Below are 13,695 nucleotides of genomic sequence, written 5' to 3'. Positions count from 1 at the left end.
TTCCAAAATACGGAAAAATCCGATATCCAAAATACCTCTGGTCCCAAGCATTTTGGATAAGGGATACTCAACCTGTAGGTAAATAAAGATAGGGAGACTTTGGCCCTCATTCCGAGTCGTTCGCTCGGTAATTTTCTTCGCATCGCAGTGAAATTCCGCTTAGTACGCATGCGCAATATTCGCACTGCGACTGCGCCAAGTAATTTTACAATGAAGATAGTATTTTTACTCACGGCTTTTTCTTCGCTCTGGCGAACGTAGTGTGATTGACAGGAAATGGGTGTTACTGGGCGGAAACACGGCGTTTTCGGGGCGTGTGGATAAAAACGCTACCGTTTCCGGAAAAAACGCAGGAGTGGCCGGAGAAACGGGGGAGTGTCTGGGCGAACGCTGGGTGTGTTTATGACGTCAAACCAGGAACGACAAGCACTGAACTGAACGCAGATGCCGAGTAAGTCTGAAGCTACTCTGAAACTGCTAAGTAGTTTGTAATCGCAATATTGCGAATACATCGGTCGCAATTTTAAGAAGCTAAGATACACTCCCAGTAGGCGTAGGCTTAGCGTGAGCAACTCTGCTAAATTCGCCTTGTGAGCGATCAACTCGGAATGAGGGCCATTATTTGTAAAGAGATGGGATTTCTTCAACTCAAAACTGACCAATAGGAGTGATTGTTCTGAGAGCCAATCAGGTGTTGCGATGCCATAAAATGGATCCAATAAGAGTAAGCTCACATTTGTTGCTACCAGAATTGATAGTAAAACATCTTATTTAGTTGTTTGATCATCACTAAGTTGGTCGCTGTTTTTTTATGCGTGTTTTTTTACTTTAATTTCCTGCAGTAAGCTGTGTAACTTATATAGTATGACAAGCAAAGTAAAGAGTTGACTGATCACCAAGAAAGAGATACAAAATAATTATTTTACGTGAAGAAGGGAACACTTACAACGAAATTATAAGTAAAGTAGATGCCAACATAACAAAAGGAGGAAATTCGAAGCTGTGGAATAAGTATCAACAGACTCTGTCTATTCAAAAGGTAGAAAAAGATCCACAATACCATGCTGTGATAGAAGAATGAGAAAACTGTGCTTGAGTGACAGAAGAAAATCGTCTGCGGAAATTCAAAATGATTTACGTGAATGTGGTATAAACACCAGTGCCAGGACTGTTTGACGCAGACTGCAATATTTTGGATTTAATGCCAGACTTCCAAAGAAAAAGTCGCTTTTATCTCTTAAACAAGGTACAAAAGATTAGAATGGGCTAAAAAGCATATTAATTGGTCAGAAGAACAATAGAACAGGGTCATCTGGTGTGACAAAACCAGAATATCAATATTTATATTTGGTAGTGAGAATATGTCCGCAGAAGAATTGCTACCTGGGTCCACAACACCTACTGTGAAGCATCCAGTTAGTGTTATGCTGTGGGTATATAATGTATGACAGCAAAAGGTGTAGGATGAATTTATGTGATCAATGGCACTTTAAATAGCAGCAAATACATGAGTATCCCGCAGTAGGGATGGGGGAGCAGTTAGAGGGAGCAGAAACTATGCAGAGCAGTGGGTAAGCAGCAGGTGAATAGATGCTATGCACACCGCATCTATTCACAGGGCAGAGAGCCTGGGCACGGCCCCACAGTGATGGAAACGGGAGTGACACTATGCTCTGCCCCTTTTCCCTATGCTCCACCCCTGATGTGCCTTCTGATGCGGGTGCACTTTCGGCGCGTCAAAGGTCCCGACCCACTGGCCACCAGTGCTGGGAGTTTCGTAATTGCAGCAAAAGGCTTCCCAACGACATACTAATATATATTGTGAGAAACTAAGAAATGTAATTTCCCGCAGTTCAGTATGTGTAACTGTTTTCAAAATAATATTATTATTATTATCCTTTATATGGTGCCACAAGGGTTCCGCAGCACCCAATTACAGAGTACATATGCACATAATCAAAACAGGAAAACAGTGACTCACAGTTGAAGACAATATCGGACAAGTCTACAGGGTAACTAAGCATAACTACATATAACATCAGTAAATATAACATTTTATTATAAAGTTCATTGTATTATGTTGTATTATCTTCTAAATGAAATTGCGATTGTAATGATGTGTGCTTTTTGGTATAATACTAAAATATATTAGTGCTATAAGCTGTTAAACTTCAAAATGCACATTTTACAAAAGGTTTCCACAATTTTGGCCACTACTGTATATTTGTGAATGCTATAAGAAGTTCTCTTCATATATGATTAGCAATAGATGTTTATTACTTATAGCAATATGGTGCCCGTGTTCTGCAAAGGGGCTGTCTATAAACAAATTGGGGTCCATTGGTAGTTATCTGTTCCTAGCACTCACATCATTCAGTGTGAACATTGTGCGGAGTTCAGTGTCTAAGAGAATTGCCTGACGTTTGTAAAGAGAAGAAGTACTGTGCACTGCAGATAACGGTCCTGATTCTCCTTCGAGTGTCAGTACGGTTAGATCCCACCTAACCTTGATCTTCCAGTATGTGACAGGGTCATTTGTGTTGTAGCCAGACTGCATCATAGACTGCACATGAACATATTTGGTGTTCCCATACTTCAGGTACCCCTGTCTGTCTGGCCTTCCCCTCCAGAATGTAAGCTCTCATGAGCAGGGCCTTCTTCCCCATGTGCTTTTCCCTCTCTTAAGGGCCCTACACACTATGCGATCCGCCGCTGAGCTGCCCGACGGCGGATACGGCCGACGGGCGACCCGCAGGAAGGGGGGGGGCAGTGACGGGGGGAGTGAAGTTTCTTCACTCCCCCCGACACCCAGCTCCATAGCAGTGCAGGCAAATATGGACGAGATCGTCCATATTGGCCTGCATGCACAAGCAATGGGGCACCAACGATGAACGAGCGTGAGGCCGCGCATCGTTCATCGCTGGTGCCTCCACACAGAAAGATATGAACGGTATCTTGTTCATTAATGAACGAGATCGTTCATATCTTTCAGTAATATCGTCCAGTGTATAGGGCTTATTAAACTATTTTCCACTCCATACTCCCTATAATGACACCTAGCCCTCAGTTTCTGCCACCCTGATGATTATTTCAGTGTCCTGTCCCCTGATAGTGCAATATCAATATACCAGGCATTTGTCCTACTTTGTTAGGCGTTGCGGAACCCTTGCGGCGCCATATAAATAAATGATGATAATACTATTCCAGTATGCTGCCAAAAGACAATTATAATAGTTGCACAAACCCTCTGCTAATATAAGTTTACGTTTTTTTCATCTGAAGATTATATCATGCTCAAGCAGCAAGTTGCTTGATATAATCTTGCAGCATTACATATCTACAGTACAGTAGTTCGTAATACAATGTTCTGCAAACCACTGAGATTGAGTATTTTGTTATTCTATTTCCCACTAGAGCGTGTAACCAGCTGCGCTGCACCAGCTGTGATTTTACCATTGTGACGTTTGATGATTACAAGTGGGATGCATCCTGTGACTACCTTTTCTTCAGGTACTTTTGCAAGATTGCAGCACTTAAGCTAAGTGTAACTTAATGACCAGAAATGTGCAGAATGTTTCCTCTCAGTCCCAGGGAGAGCGATCTAAACGCTATAACTTTTTTTGAGTTGTTTGAAGAGGCAGCCATGTTGTTCGCCCCAGGGAACCAGCAAATACAAAACTATAAAATGGTGAGTTTGAGTTGTGTCACTATGACCTTTTTATTTAAATCCTCAGCCATGTTCTTATAGCAAAGTATTGTGAATACAAAGACAAAACTCTCCAGGGTGAAGAAGACGTCGGCTGCTATAATGGAGGAAAACAGAACATTGCCATTAGTGCGACAGATGCTCAGTTTAGGTGAAATGTAGCCGCAAGATGCGATGTGGTTAAGATACCGGCTCTCGGCATCCCGGCAGTCTGAATACCGATGCCGGAATCCCGACGCCTGTCAGAATACAGATGCCTGAATCCACACAGCGTCAGGAGATCGACGCCAAAATCCCGGTAGCCATCCTGACTGTAAGTATATCAGGTGGATTAGGGTTGGGGGGGTTTAGGGTGCGGGGGTCGGGTTTAGGGTTAAGCACCACCAGGGGGAGATCCGGTCTCTAGGTCGACCACTATTGGTCGACAGTAACTAGGTCGACAGGGTTTCTAGGTTGACGGGGTCCCTAGCTCGACATGTTCTAGGTCGACAAGTCAAAAGGTCGACATGAGTTTTTCACGATTTTTTAATTTTTTTGAACCTTTTCATACTTAACGATCCACGTGGACTAAGATTGGAACGGTAATCTGTGCCAAGCGAAGTGAGGCACCTTGCCCCAAGCATGGCGAGCGAAGCGAGCCATGCGAGGGGACACGGTGCACTAATTGGGGTTACCGGTCACTCTACAAAGAAAACGACACAAAAAAAAACATTCAAAACTCATGTCGGCCATTTGACCTGTCGACCTAGACCCTGTCGACCTAAAGAACCTATCGACCTAGTTACTGTTGACCAATAGTGGTTGACCTAGACACTGTCGACCTAGTTACTATCTACCTTCCATGCCACACCCCTAAGGGGGTTGGGCTGTGGGGAGGGGGGATTAGGTTTAGGCACTGCCATGGGGAGGTTAGGGTTAGGTTGCAGGAAGGGAGGGGTAGAGTGTAAGGGAGAGGGGATAGCATACTTACTTCGCCCCTGTCAGGATTTTAAGGATCAGGATGCCGGCGTCGATATTATGTGCACCAGCATCTTGTTTCTGTTTAAGGCAGTGGTTCAAAAAGGTCACTCCTCAAGGTACCCTAACAGTCCAGGTTTTAAGGATATCCGTGCTTAAACACAGGTGACTTAATTAGTACCTCGTCAGGTTGATTATGGGTGGTATTCATGTGACCGGCGGTCGGGAGACCGACAGTCAAATGACCTCCTCCACCATCCCGACCCCGACCAACAGGGACTATTTCCACTCGTGGGTGTCCACAACACCCATAGAGTGGGAATAGAACCCGGAGCCCGCAGCGTGGCTAGCGCAGCGAGCCCGCAAGGGGCTTGCTGCACTCGCCCCTCCCCGCTGGGATCCCGGCGTCGGTCTGCTGCCGGGATCCCGGTGTCGGTAAGCTGACGGATCACATATTGAATGCAATCTATTTGTGATCTACCATCCAGGATTCCATTGCAATATGCAATCCTATCGGGTGAATGTATCAACCTATCACATTGCTGTAAATACTGTTGATTCATTCTGTTGCGTACTTCTGTTACGCTACTCTCACAATTTCTTTTCCCTTGTTTAATGGTTTTCTGTAAGTTGCATTATCATGTAACACTTGTCTTGTTACAGGAACAGTGTACCAGAGCACAGCAAACTGCAATGCAAGATGATCAGAAAGAAGGGAACGCGAGCCTATGCATGTCAGTGCAGCTGGAGGTCTGTCCACCAACTCACTGATCTCTCCAGCGAGCAGCAGCTGCGATGGGTTTGTGGCAAGCACTCGGCGTGAGATGCCAGCATGAAGACTGGCTGTATTGTAAGAGTGACTGCAATGTGTGCTATGGCATGATACAGGGGGAAATGGATCTTCTAATCACATTAAAAAGGTCTTATTTATGTACATGATGGTTCAGGAGACACTTAATATGTATATCTGTTGCCCCCACACATTGCCCAGTGTTGACTGAACATGGTTAGCCGCCTTCATGAGGAAGAGGTGACATCACTGACTCATTAGGAACCAGCTGCCTGGTGCTTCAGAGACAGAATGTCACAGCTGCCTGGTGACTTAATAGCCTTCCACTGTTAGCAGGCCTGCGAGATTGGTGCGTATGATTAATGCAAGCTGGTCACGTGATACCTTCAGCACTCATCCAATCACATGCTGATTTCTCCAGCAAACATCCAATCACATGCCGCCTTCTCCAGTACATTATTAACATTTATAGTGGCAGCATATTCCATTGCGCTTTACAATTGGAGATAAAACAAGTCTTTCCAGACAAAGTAAGAGGGCCCTGGACAAAAGTTTGCAATGTATAGAGCAGGCCTGGCCAACCTGTGGCTCTCCAGATGTTGTGAAACTACACATCCCAGCATGCCCTGCCACAGTTTTAGCATTCCCTAATAGCAAAACTGTGGCAAGGCATGATGGGATTTGTAGTTTTACAACAGCTGGAGAGCCACAGGTTGGCCAGGTCTGGTATAGAGTGTCATGCTGCCTTAGTCAGCATACAATTTGTCCAGTAAAGTTGCCTTCTCCAGCTCAGCCAATCACATGCTGCCATCGTTGGATGAACACCAATCGGTCTTACGTGTGAGCAACCGTGTAAAAGGTCCAAACCTTGTAAACATGTTCAATACATTACCAAAGATGCAACAGATAAATTCTTATATCACCAATGTATTTTATACCAAATTTATTTATATAGTACGCTTTTATGTACAGTTGTGCTGCTGCAGTCAAGCTAAACAGCCCTTTAAGTTGCGCCATACGGTGGCGGGACTCGGTAGCGCCGAGCGTTTTTTTTTTGCGTTTTTTTTCTGCAAAAAGGTGTCTTTGACGCAAAGTAATGTACTTGGACGCACAAGCAGCTTCATGATATGTTGCATGCCTATATTTTGGTGTAATTGTGGCTCTATCTGCATCTAAAATGTCACATTCATGGAAAACACTGTAGCATAGCATTAGTCGCAGTCACACAGAAGTTAGGCAAGCCGCGTATCATTTTAATCAGCAGACGCTGCTTGTGCGTCCTATTACATTACTTTGCACGTAAGACCTATTTTCGCTGCAAAAACACAAAAAAGACACTCGGTGCTACTGAGTCACACGGCACTCACACGTTATGAGTAACATGACTTGTAGCACGCGGAGCATAGATGTAAGAGAACACATCTGTACGATGCCTCATTTTTCAGTATTGCTTATTTGAAATGACAAAGTAAAAGGTTGTGAATTTGACAATAGTACTCATGTATCATATATGGCAAATGAGTGCACTTTTAATAAGTCAGTATACGATTTACTTTAAAACAGCTTAAATTATCTTATTATGCAGCATTTTATAGAACTTGTCTTCAATGTATTAAATATTAAACTTGATAAAATAAAAGGTTTCAAATATGGTGGTTTATTAGGATCTCTTAACTCCACCATTCACACATGCTACTGGTTTATAGAGGTCTAGGTCACCCAATGAATCACATAAAGGAGAATATATTGATACCACCGATAAGCATTCATCTAATATTTAGCCTACACAGGCACATGGTGCATATTTGTACAATTTTAGTTATAAATTATTTTATAAATTTAAATACTTAAAAATATAATAATAACCATAATACTAATCTAAAAAGAGGAACAACCTAAAGGTTTCAAAAATAATAATTTGTCACTACAGTAATTTAAAAATAATTTAAATCTGATTGTAAAAGGAGCTGTCACAAGAAGAGGTGTTGTTCTAATGTCTAAAGATTATAAGGCGATATTTATAGAGGACCCTGCTCCAGAAAAAGAACACCTTAAGTGTTATGCCCTGCTTCGATCATCGTCGAGTCGAATCGGTCATTTACCGCCCAGATGTATTAAAAAAAAGTAGTTGCTGAAGAAGGAGAGTTAATTCAAATGTATGTGTCAAAAAAAAGATTTTATGTACTTTCAAATATACATAGAACACTAATCAACCTCCCCGGCATAAATCTACCGATATATCCAGAGATTTAGGGGGTAATTCCAAGTTGATCGCAGCAGGATTTTTGTTAGCAATTGGGCAAAACCATGGCCCTCATTCCGAGTTGATCGGTCGCAAGGCGAATTTAGCAGAGTTACACACGCTAAGCCGCCGCCTACTGGGAGTGAATCTTAGCTTCTTAAAATTGCGACCGATGTATGCGCAATATTGCGATTACTAACTACTTAGCAGTTTCAGAGTAGCTTCAGACTTACTCTGCCTGTGCGATCAGTTCAGTGCTTGTCGTTCCTGGTTGACGTCACAAACACACCCAGCGTTCGCCCAGGCACTCCCACCGTTTCCCCGGCCACTCCTGCGTTTTTTCCGGAAACGGTAGCGTTTTCAGCCACACGCCCCTGAAACGCCGTGTTTCCGCCCAGTAACACCCATTTCCTGTCAATCTCATTACGATCGCCGGAGCGAAGAAAAAGCCGTGAGTAAAAATACTTTCTTCATAGTAAAGTTACTTGGCGCAGTCGCAGTGCGAACTTTGCGCATGCGTACTAAGCGGATTTTCACTGCGATGCGATGAAAAATACCGAGCGAACAACTCGGAATGAGGGCCCATGTGCACTGCAGGGGAGGCAGATATAACATGTGCAGAGAGAGTTAGATTTGGGTGGGGTGTGTTCAATCTGCAATCTAAATTGCAGTGTAAAAATAAAGCAGCCAGTATTTACCCTGCACAGAAACAAAATAACCCACCCAAATCTCTCTCTCTCTGCACATGTTATATCTGCCTCCCCTGCAGTGTACATGGTTTTGCTCAATTGCTATAAAAAATCCTGCTGCGATCAACTTGGAATTACCCCCTTAATTTTTAGAAAACATTTTTTTAGCAAGTCACATTTTTTTTTTTTTTTTTTTTAGAAATGGCCATCATCAATTATTTTAGCTCCTTACAATGAAATGAGGATTTAATTCTGGAAATGTATTGTATGAACTCATATAAAGGTATATAGTATAATCACTGTAAAGCATTTTAAGTTTTTTTGTACTTTAAAAAAAGATTATAGTATCTTCAACTTGTACTAAGTTTATTTAATGACTATGGGCATGATTCTGAGTTGCGAGTTTAGCAAAAAAAAAAATGCAAGTACAGTAACTGTGCACCTGGATGGGTGTGGTATTGAAGGTCGACAGGTCCACTATTGGTCGACAGTAACTAGGTCGACAGGGATTCTAGGTCGACAGGCCAAAATGTCGACGTGAGTTTTTAAAATCTTGTTTGGTGTCGTTTTCGCCGTACAGTGACCGGGAACCCCAATTAGTGCACCGCTTCGCTTGCCATGCTTCGGGCAAGGTGCCTCGCTGCTCTCGGCACAGGTTACCGTTCCCAATCGTAGTCCACGTGGATCGTAAAGTATGAAAAAGTTCAAAAAAAAAAAATATATGTGAAAAACTCATGTCGACCTTTTGACCTGTTGACCTACTGTAGAACATGTCAGCCTAGAGACCCTGTCGATCTAGTTACTGTCGACCTAATTCTTGTCGACATAGAAACCGGATACCCACCTGGATATACCATGTTGCAATGCAAAGGGTGCAAATACATTATTTATATTGCATGCAGGGTAAATACTGGCTGCTTCTGCATAAAGAGGGTCATTCCAAGTTGATCGCTAGCTGAAAATGTTTGCTGCGTAGCGACGATGTAAAAAAAAAGCAGTTCTGCGCACGCGCGTCGTACTTTGACATCGGCTGATGTAGTTTAGCACAAGGTCTAGCGAAGCTTTTCAGTCGCACTGCTGACCGCAGAGTGATTGACATGAAATGGGCGTTTCTGGGTGTCAACTAACCGTTTTCAGGGAGTGATCGAAAAAACGCAGGCGTGCCAGGAAAAACGCAGGCGTGGCTGGGCGAACGCAGGGCGTGTTCGTGACGTCAAAACAGGAACTGAATGGTCTGAAGTGATCGCAAGCGCTGAGTAGGTCTGAAGCTACTCTAAAACTGCACAACATTTTTTTGTAGCCGCTTTGCGATCCTTTCGTTCGCACTTTTGCTAAGCTAAAATACACTCCCAGTGGGCGGCAGCATAGCGTTTGCACGGCTGCTAAAAACTGCTACCGAGCGATCAACTCGGAATGACCCCCATTGCCCGTACATACTGGCCAGCTTTATTTTTATACTGCAATGTAGATTTCAGTTAGGACAAGTCCCTGTACACACACTATATCTCCCCCACCTGCAGTGCAACATGGTTTGTCTAGGTGCAAAGTTACTTGCTCAGAATCTGGCCCTAATTTTGATTTGACTACTTCTTATACCATCATGTCGGTGTTACAGTGGAACAACTCTGAGACAAACTTACTGAACTTGTTGTCAGAAGTGTGAAAAAATAAATATATTGGAAATAATGATGAATATTCTTTTTCCTTATACATTTGGGAAAGATCTACCGAGCATGTGTAAAAGTGGAATATGGTCGAATGCAAATTATTAATCAAGTTCTTGAAGAACAACCCCAATATTTTGTTTTTCTATATTTCTTGCAGTAAAGAAAGGGTTACTATTTTATTTTAAATATACAGATGGGTAAATGCAATACATACACTAGCACTCATGTACATCAGCACCTGCTTTCCAATATTATAGCGGACATAAAGTTACATGGCTTAAACATTCTTAAGGGACAATTATATGAGGATGGTTCAATAAGGACGGTAACCAGATGTGTGTAATGTTCTCTGTTTTGTTCTAACTTCCGGCCAGGCCAGAGCGGGTAGGGTCTGGCGGTAGCATGGTCAAACACTGAAGTGCATAGTGTGATCAGATTTCATGCAGGTGGTAGGGTCAGAATCTGACATAAACAACATGATAACGCAGCAGCCAGTCAGCACCAATATGTAAATTGACAGTTAGGAGCTGATTGGCTGGTGCTTTATCACTTTGCACTTATCACTGCTTTATAACTTCTCCCCAGTGTTCCATCCTGCCTTGTGTCAGCGTTCAGACTGGTGGAGATGGTGTAATGGTAAAAGGAGTGCTTTCTTCGCACACAATGGACCCCTTAACCGCTTGCTCGATGGGGTCGCATCTCGTGAATAAGCCACACTGGTCTTGCCCTAACATGGTCTCATCTGATGGGACCATGTCAGAAGAGACTGCTGGCAGCTGCTGAAAGCGATTCTACCAGCTGCTGCCAAGCTCGGCCCACCTCCTGCCAGCCAGGCTGTGTATAGAAGTATCGGCCAGTCTTCCTGCGGCCCCTTCTCTTCTCCGACTACAGGCGCTGCCAGGGGGGCTGCTGCGATAGGCGATTCTAATAAGATTGCCCACCGGCCTGGGCTGTGACTGCATCAAATTATGTAAATAAGAGCTATTCAGCCTCTATTCAGTATGATTTTATTTACAAATGTGCATATTTGTTAATAAAATTATACTGAATTGGGATTAAATAGCTCTTATTTTCATAATTTTATAATAATAAAAAATGGAAAAAATATTAGCCAGATTGAGCATTTTTTAAATGCCACAGACCTATTGTTGCTGACCGTGTGCATCCCCTTATGGCCACAGTCTACCCACACTCATGTGAAGATCTGGGGCCGCTACAGTATGTTGCTCACAGTGTCCCAACTGCCGCAGCATGAGTGACATTGTGCTGGTATTTGGGGGAAATGTTCCAGAAAACCAGTGGCCCCGGCTACATCAAATTTACGGGACATCCTGAGTAACCTGAGGGTTGAGGTTCCTGCAGTTGAATCCACGCTGTGTCCTCGGACCCAGCAGCGGATCAGAGAAGCTTGCAGTTGGCGTGTGTTTACACAAGACTCCTCCTGCACCATTTGTATATTGTCGCACAGCTGCTGTGTACAAAGACAGCGACTATAGCATTCCACATCAGCTCAAGCTGGTTCCACAAACATGTCAGTGAGTTCAGTGTACAATGGCCTGTGGATCTGTCAACCTATATTTCTCCGGCAGGGTCCACAGGATAACAATGGCATATGATGAAGCGACAGCGGATTTGCACCAATCGGCCAAAGCTTTTCCGGCCTCCCAGCATGCAACGGGCCCGTCCATATATCTCCGCCTCCTTGCTTAGACAAATCAGTTTTTTGTTTGGTGCTGCAGGAGCCGGACCATGGTCAGAGGGCTGCTGGTTTTTAGCAGCCCTAAGCTTTCTTATTTTATTTTTATAGTCTTACTATTTCTCTTTCATCCATCTGGGGGACGCTGCGCCATTACTTGTGGGTTAGAGGTGTGTGGTTGTGGAGTTTGGCACAGAACTATTAAAACCTGACTCCTCCCCCTCTAACCCCTCCCATCTCCTTCCTGTCTAGCCAGTACCTCAGTTTTTGTTTTGTGCCTGTGGAGTACAGACACAGATTTTTTTCTCTGAAGATTTTAGTTAGGTTTTTTTTTCTTATTTTATGATTTGAGTGCCTAGTCCCTGTATACAGGTGACAGGTACTACTAGAGTGGGGTTAGATAGAAGTCCCACTCTATAATCTGCCGCTGGAGGTCACCATACTTCGGTCACTGGGGCTGGATTCCTATTTCTAAGAAGTCGGCAGTGAGAAGGTACAGGATAGACACAATCTGTCTCTGACAGTATTGGTCTATCCTTCCCTATATCTTTCTATATTTTTCATATAGATATATATATTTGATTTTATTTTTATTACTTGAGTGTCCCCCCTCCATCCCTCCCCCCCCCCCCCCCCCCCCCAACCTCCCGCACAAGCATTTATTTATTTCTGCTACAGGGGGGTCACCTCTGAGTAGCCCGGGAGAGTGGAGTCACTCCCTGGGGGTTTACTAGATGCTGCCGAACAGAGCCGCTGTAAGTAGCGGCGCGCGGGAGCCACTACCGATCGAGCCGCTGTACATAGCGGCGTGCGGGAGCCACTGCTAGAACAACAGATGCTGTAGGTAACGGCACCCGGGAGCCGCTTCCCGAAGAGACACGCTGTATGTAGCGGTGCGCGGGAGCCGCTACCCGAACACAGAATCTGCAGACTTCCGGTTATAGCGCGCCTATGCTGAGCTACCCGGCGCTTACTTGCTTCAAAGAAGGGATTCCCGCCCTGCACTACCTCACACACTCTGATCCAGCGTCTACAGAGCCGGGCGCCATTTTCTCCAGAGGCAGTACGGGGGACGCGGTGCAGCACACAGCACACAACTTGGAAAATGTTTCAGTACTACTCACCCTGTTTATTCAGGGGGGATCACCTAACAGCAAGTATACTTTGGGGGCATTGTGTTATTCTATACAGAGATCTGTGGTATAGAGGGACCTGGGTTCAATCCTAGTGTCACCTAGAGGATTTCTATTAAAGTTAACAGTATTTGTTTCAATATAAATTACACAGTATGCTTCACAATACTGTCCACTACTCTACTGTGTTTATAGTTCTTTGGTAGTGCATTTGTTTAAAAAAAAAAAAAAAAAAAAAAAGACAGATCTACAAGGGGGAAGACACCCTCGGGGGTTTAAATTGCCTGCGTACAATGTGAACGGACATGTTCTGGTGCATCTGGGGTGGTCCAACAGGGAAGTTCTGCGGACCTGTCTCTGTGGACTCAAAAAATATGGGCACATGTATTACTAATTTAACTCAATCCCTAAACAAGTTTATAAACTCTGCCGGCAGTTTTTCTGATACAACACGGCCACAACCGTTGCCCGCTATAACTTTATGGGGGAGGAGTTGGAGTCATTTCCATGGGAAAATGGGGACGTAGACCCAGAGTGGGACGAAGTTTCGGTCTGGGAAAGTGATTGGTCTAATAGCTCAGGTGTTAGAGTGCTGATAGACACCATCCGTCAGACTATTACTAACAGGGATATTTTAAAGGAGCCCTAACTTAAGCCGGTTTCTCGTTCCCAAGTCCCTCAGAAGTTAAAATTTCTATATTCTTTTACAGAAAACAGCCCCAAAGGTAGACGCTTCCATTTTCCATTTAGCAGGAGCTACGGCTATTCCTTCGGTACAGTCGGTGACATTGAAAGATCCTACAGATAGGACGATG

At 44.0% G+C, this 13,695-nt stretch overlaps 1 protein-coding gene across 2 annotated transcripts in view; it reads left to right on the top strand.

Moving 5' to 3' along the window:
• CFAP418 (cilia and flagella associated protein 418) overlaps positions 1 to 10,070 on the top strand; it is a 37,264-nt gene extending 27,194 nt beyond the window's left edge. For both annotated transcript variants that reach the window (XM_063924139.1, XM_063924140.1), the window contains exons 5-6: positions 3,415 to 3,510; positions 5,327 to 10,070. In XM_063924139.1, coding sequence (XP_063780209.1) covers positions 3,415 to 3,510; positions 5,327 to 5,486 — 256 coding nt within the window. In that variant the 3' untranslated portion in view covers positions 5,487 to 10,070. The remainder of the gene's footprint in view (positions 1 to 3,414; positions 3,511 to 5,326) is intronic.
• Positions 10,071 to 13,695: the final 3,625 nt, after the last annotated feature.

This window comes from Pseudophryne corroboree, chromosome 5, assembly GCF_028390025.1.
Source record: "Pseudophryne corroboree isolate aPseCor3 chromosome 5, aPseCor3.hap2, whole genome shotgun sequence".
Lineage (NCBI taxonomy): Eukaryota > Metazoa > Chordata > Amphibia > Anura > Myobatrachidae > Pseudophryne > Pseudophryne corroboree.
The sequence above is the reverse complement of the archived record's forward strand: the minus strand, read 5'-3'. Positions and strand labels throughout refer to the sequence as shown.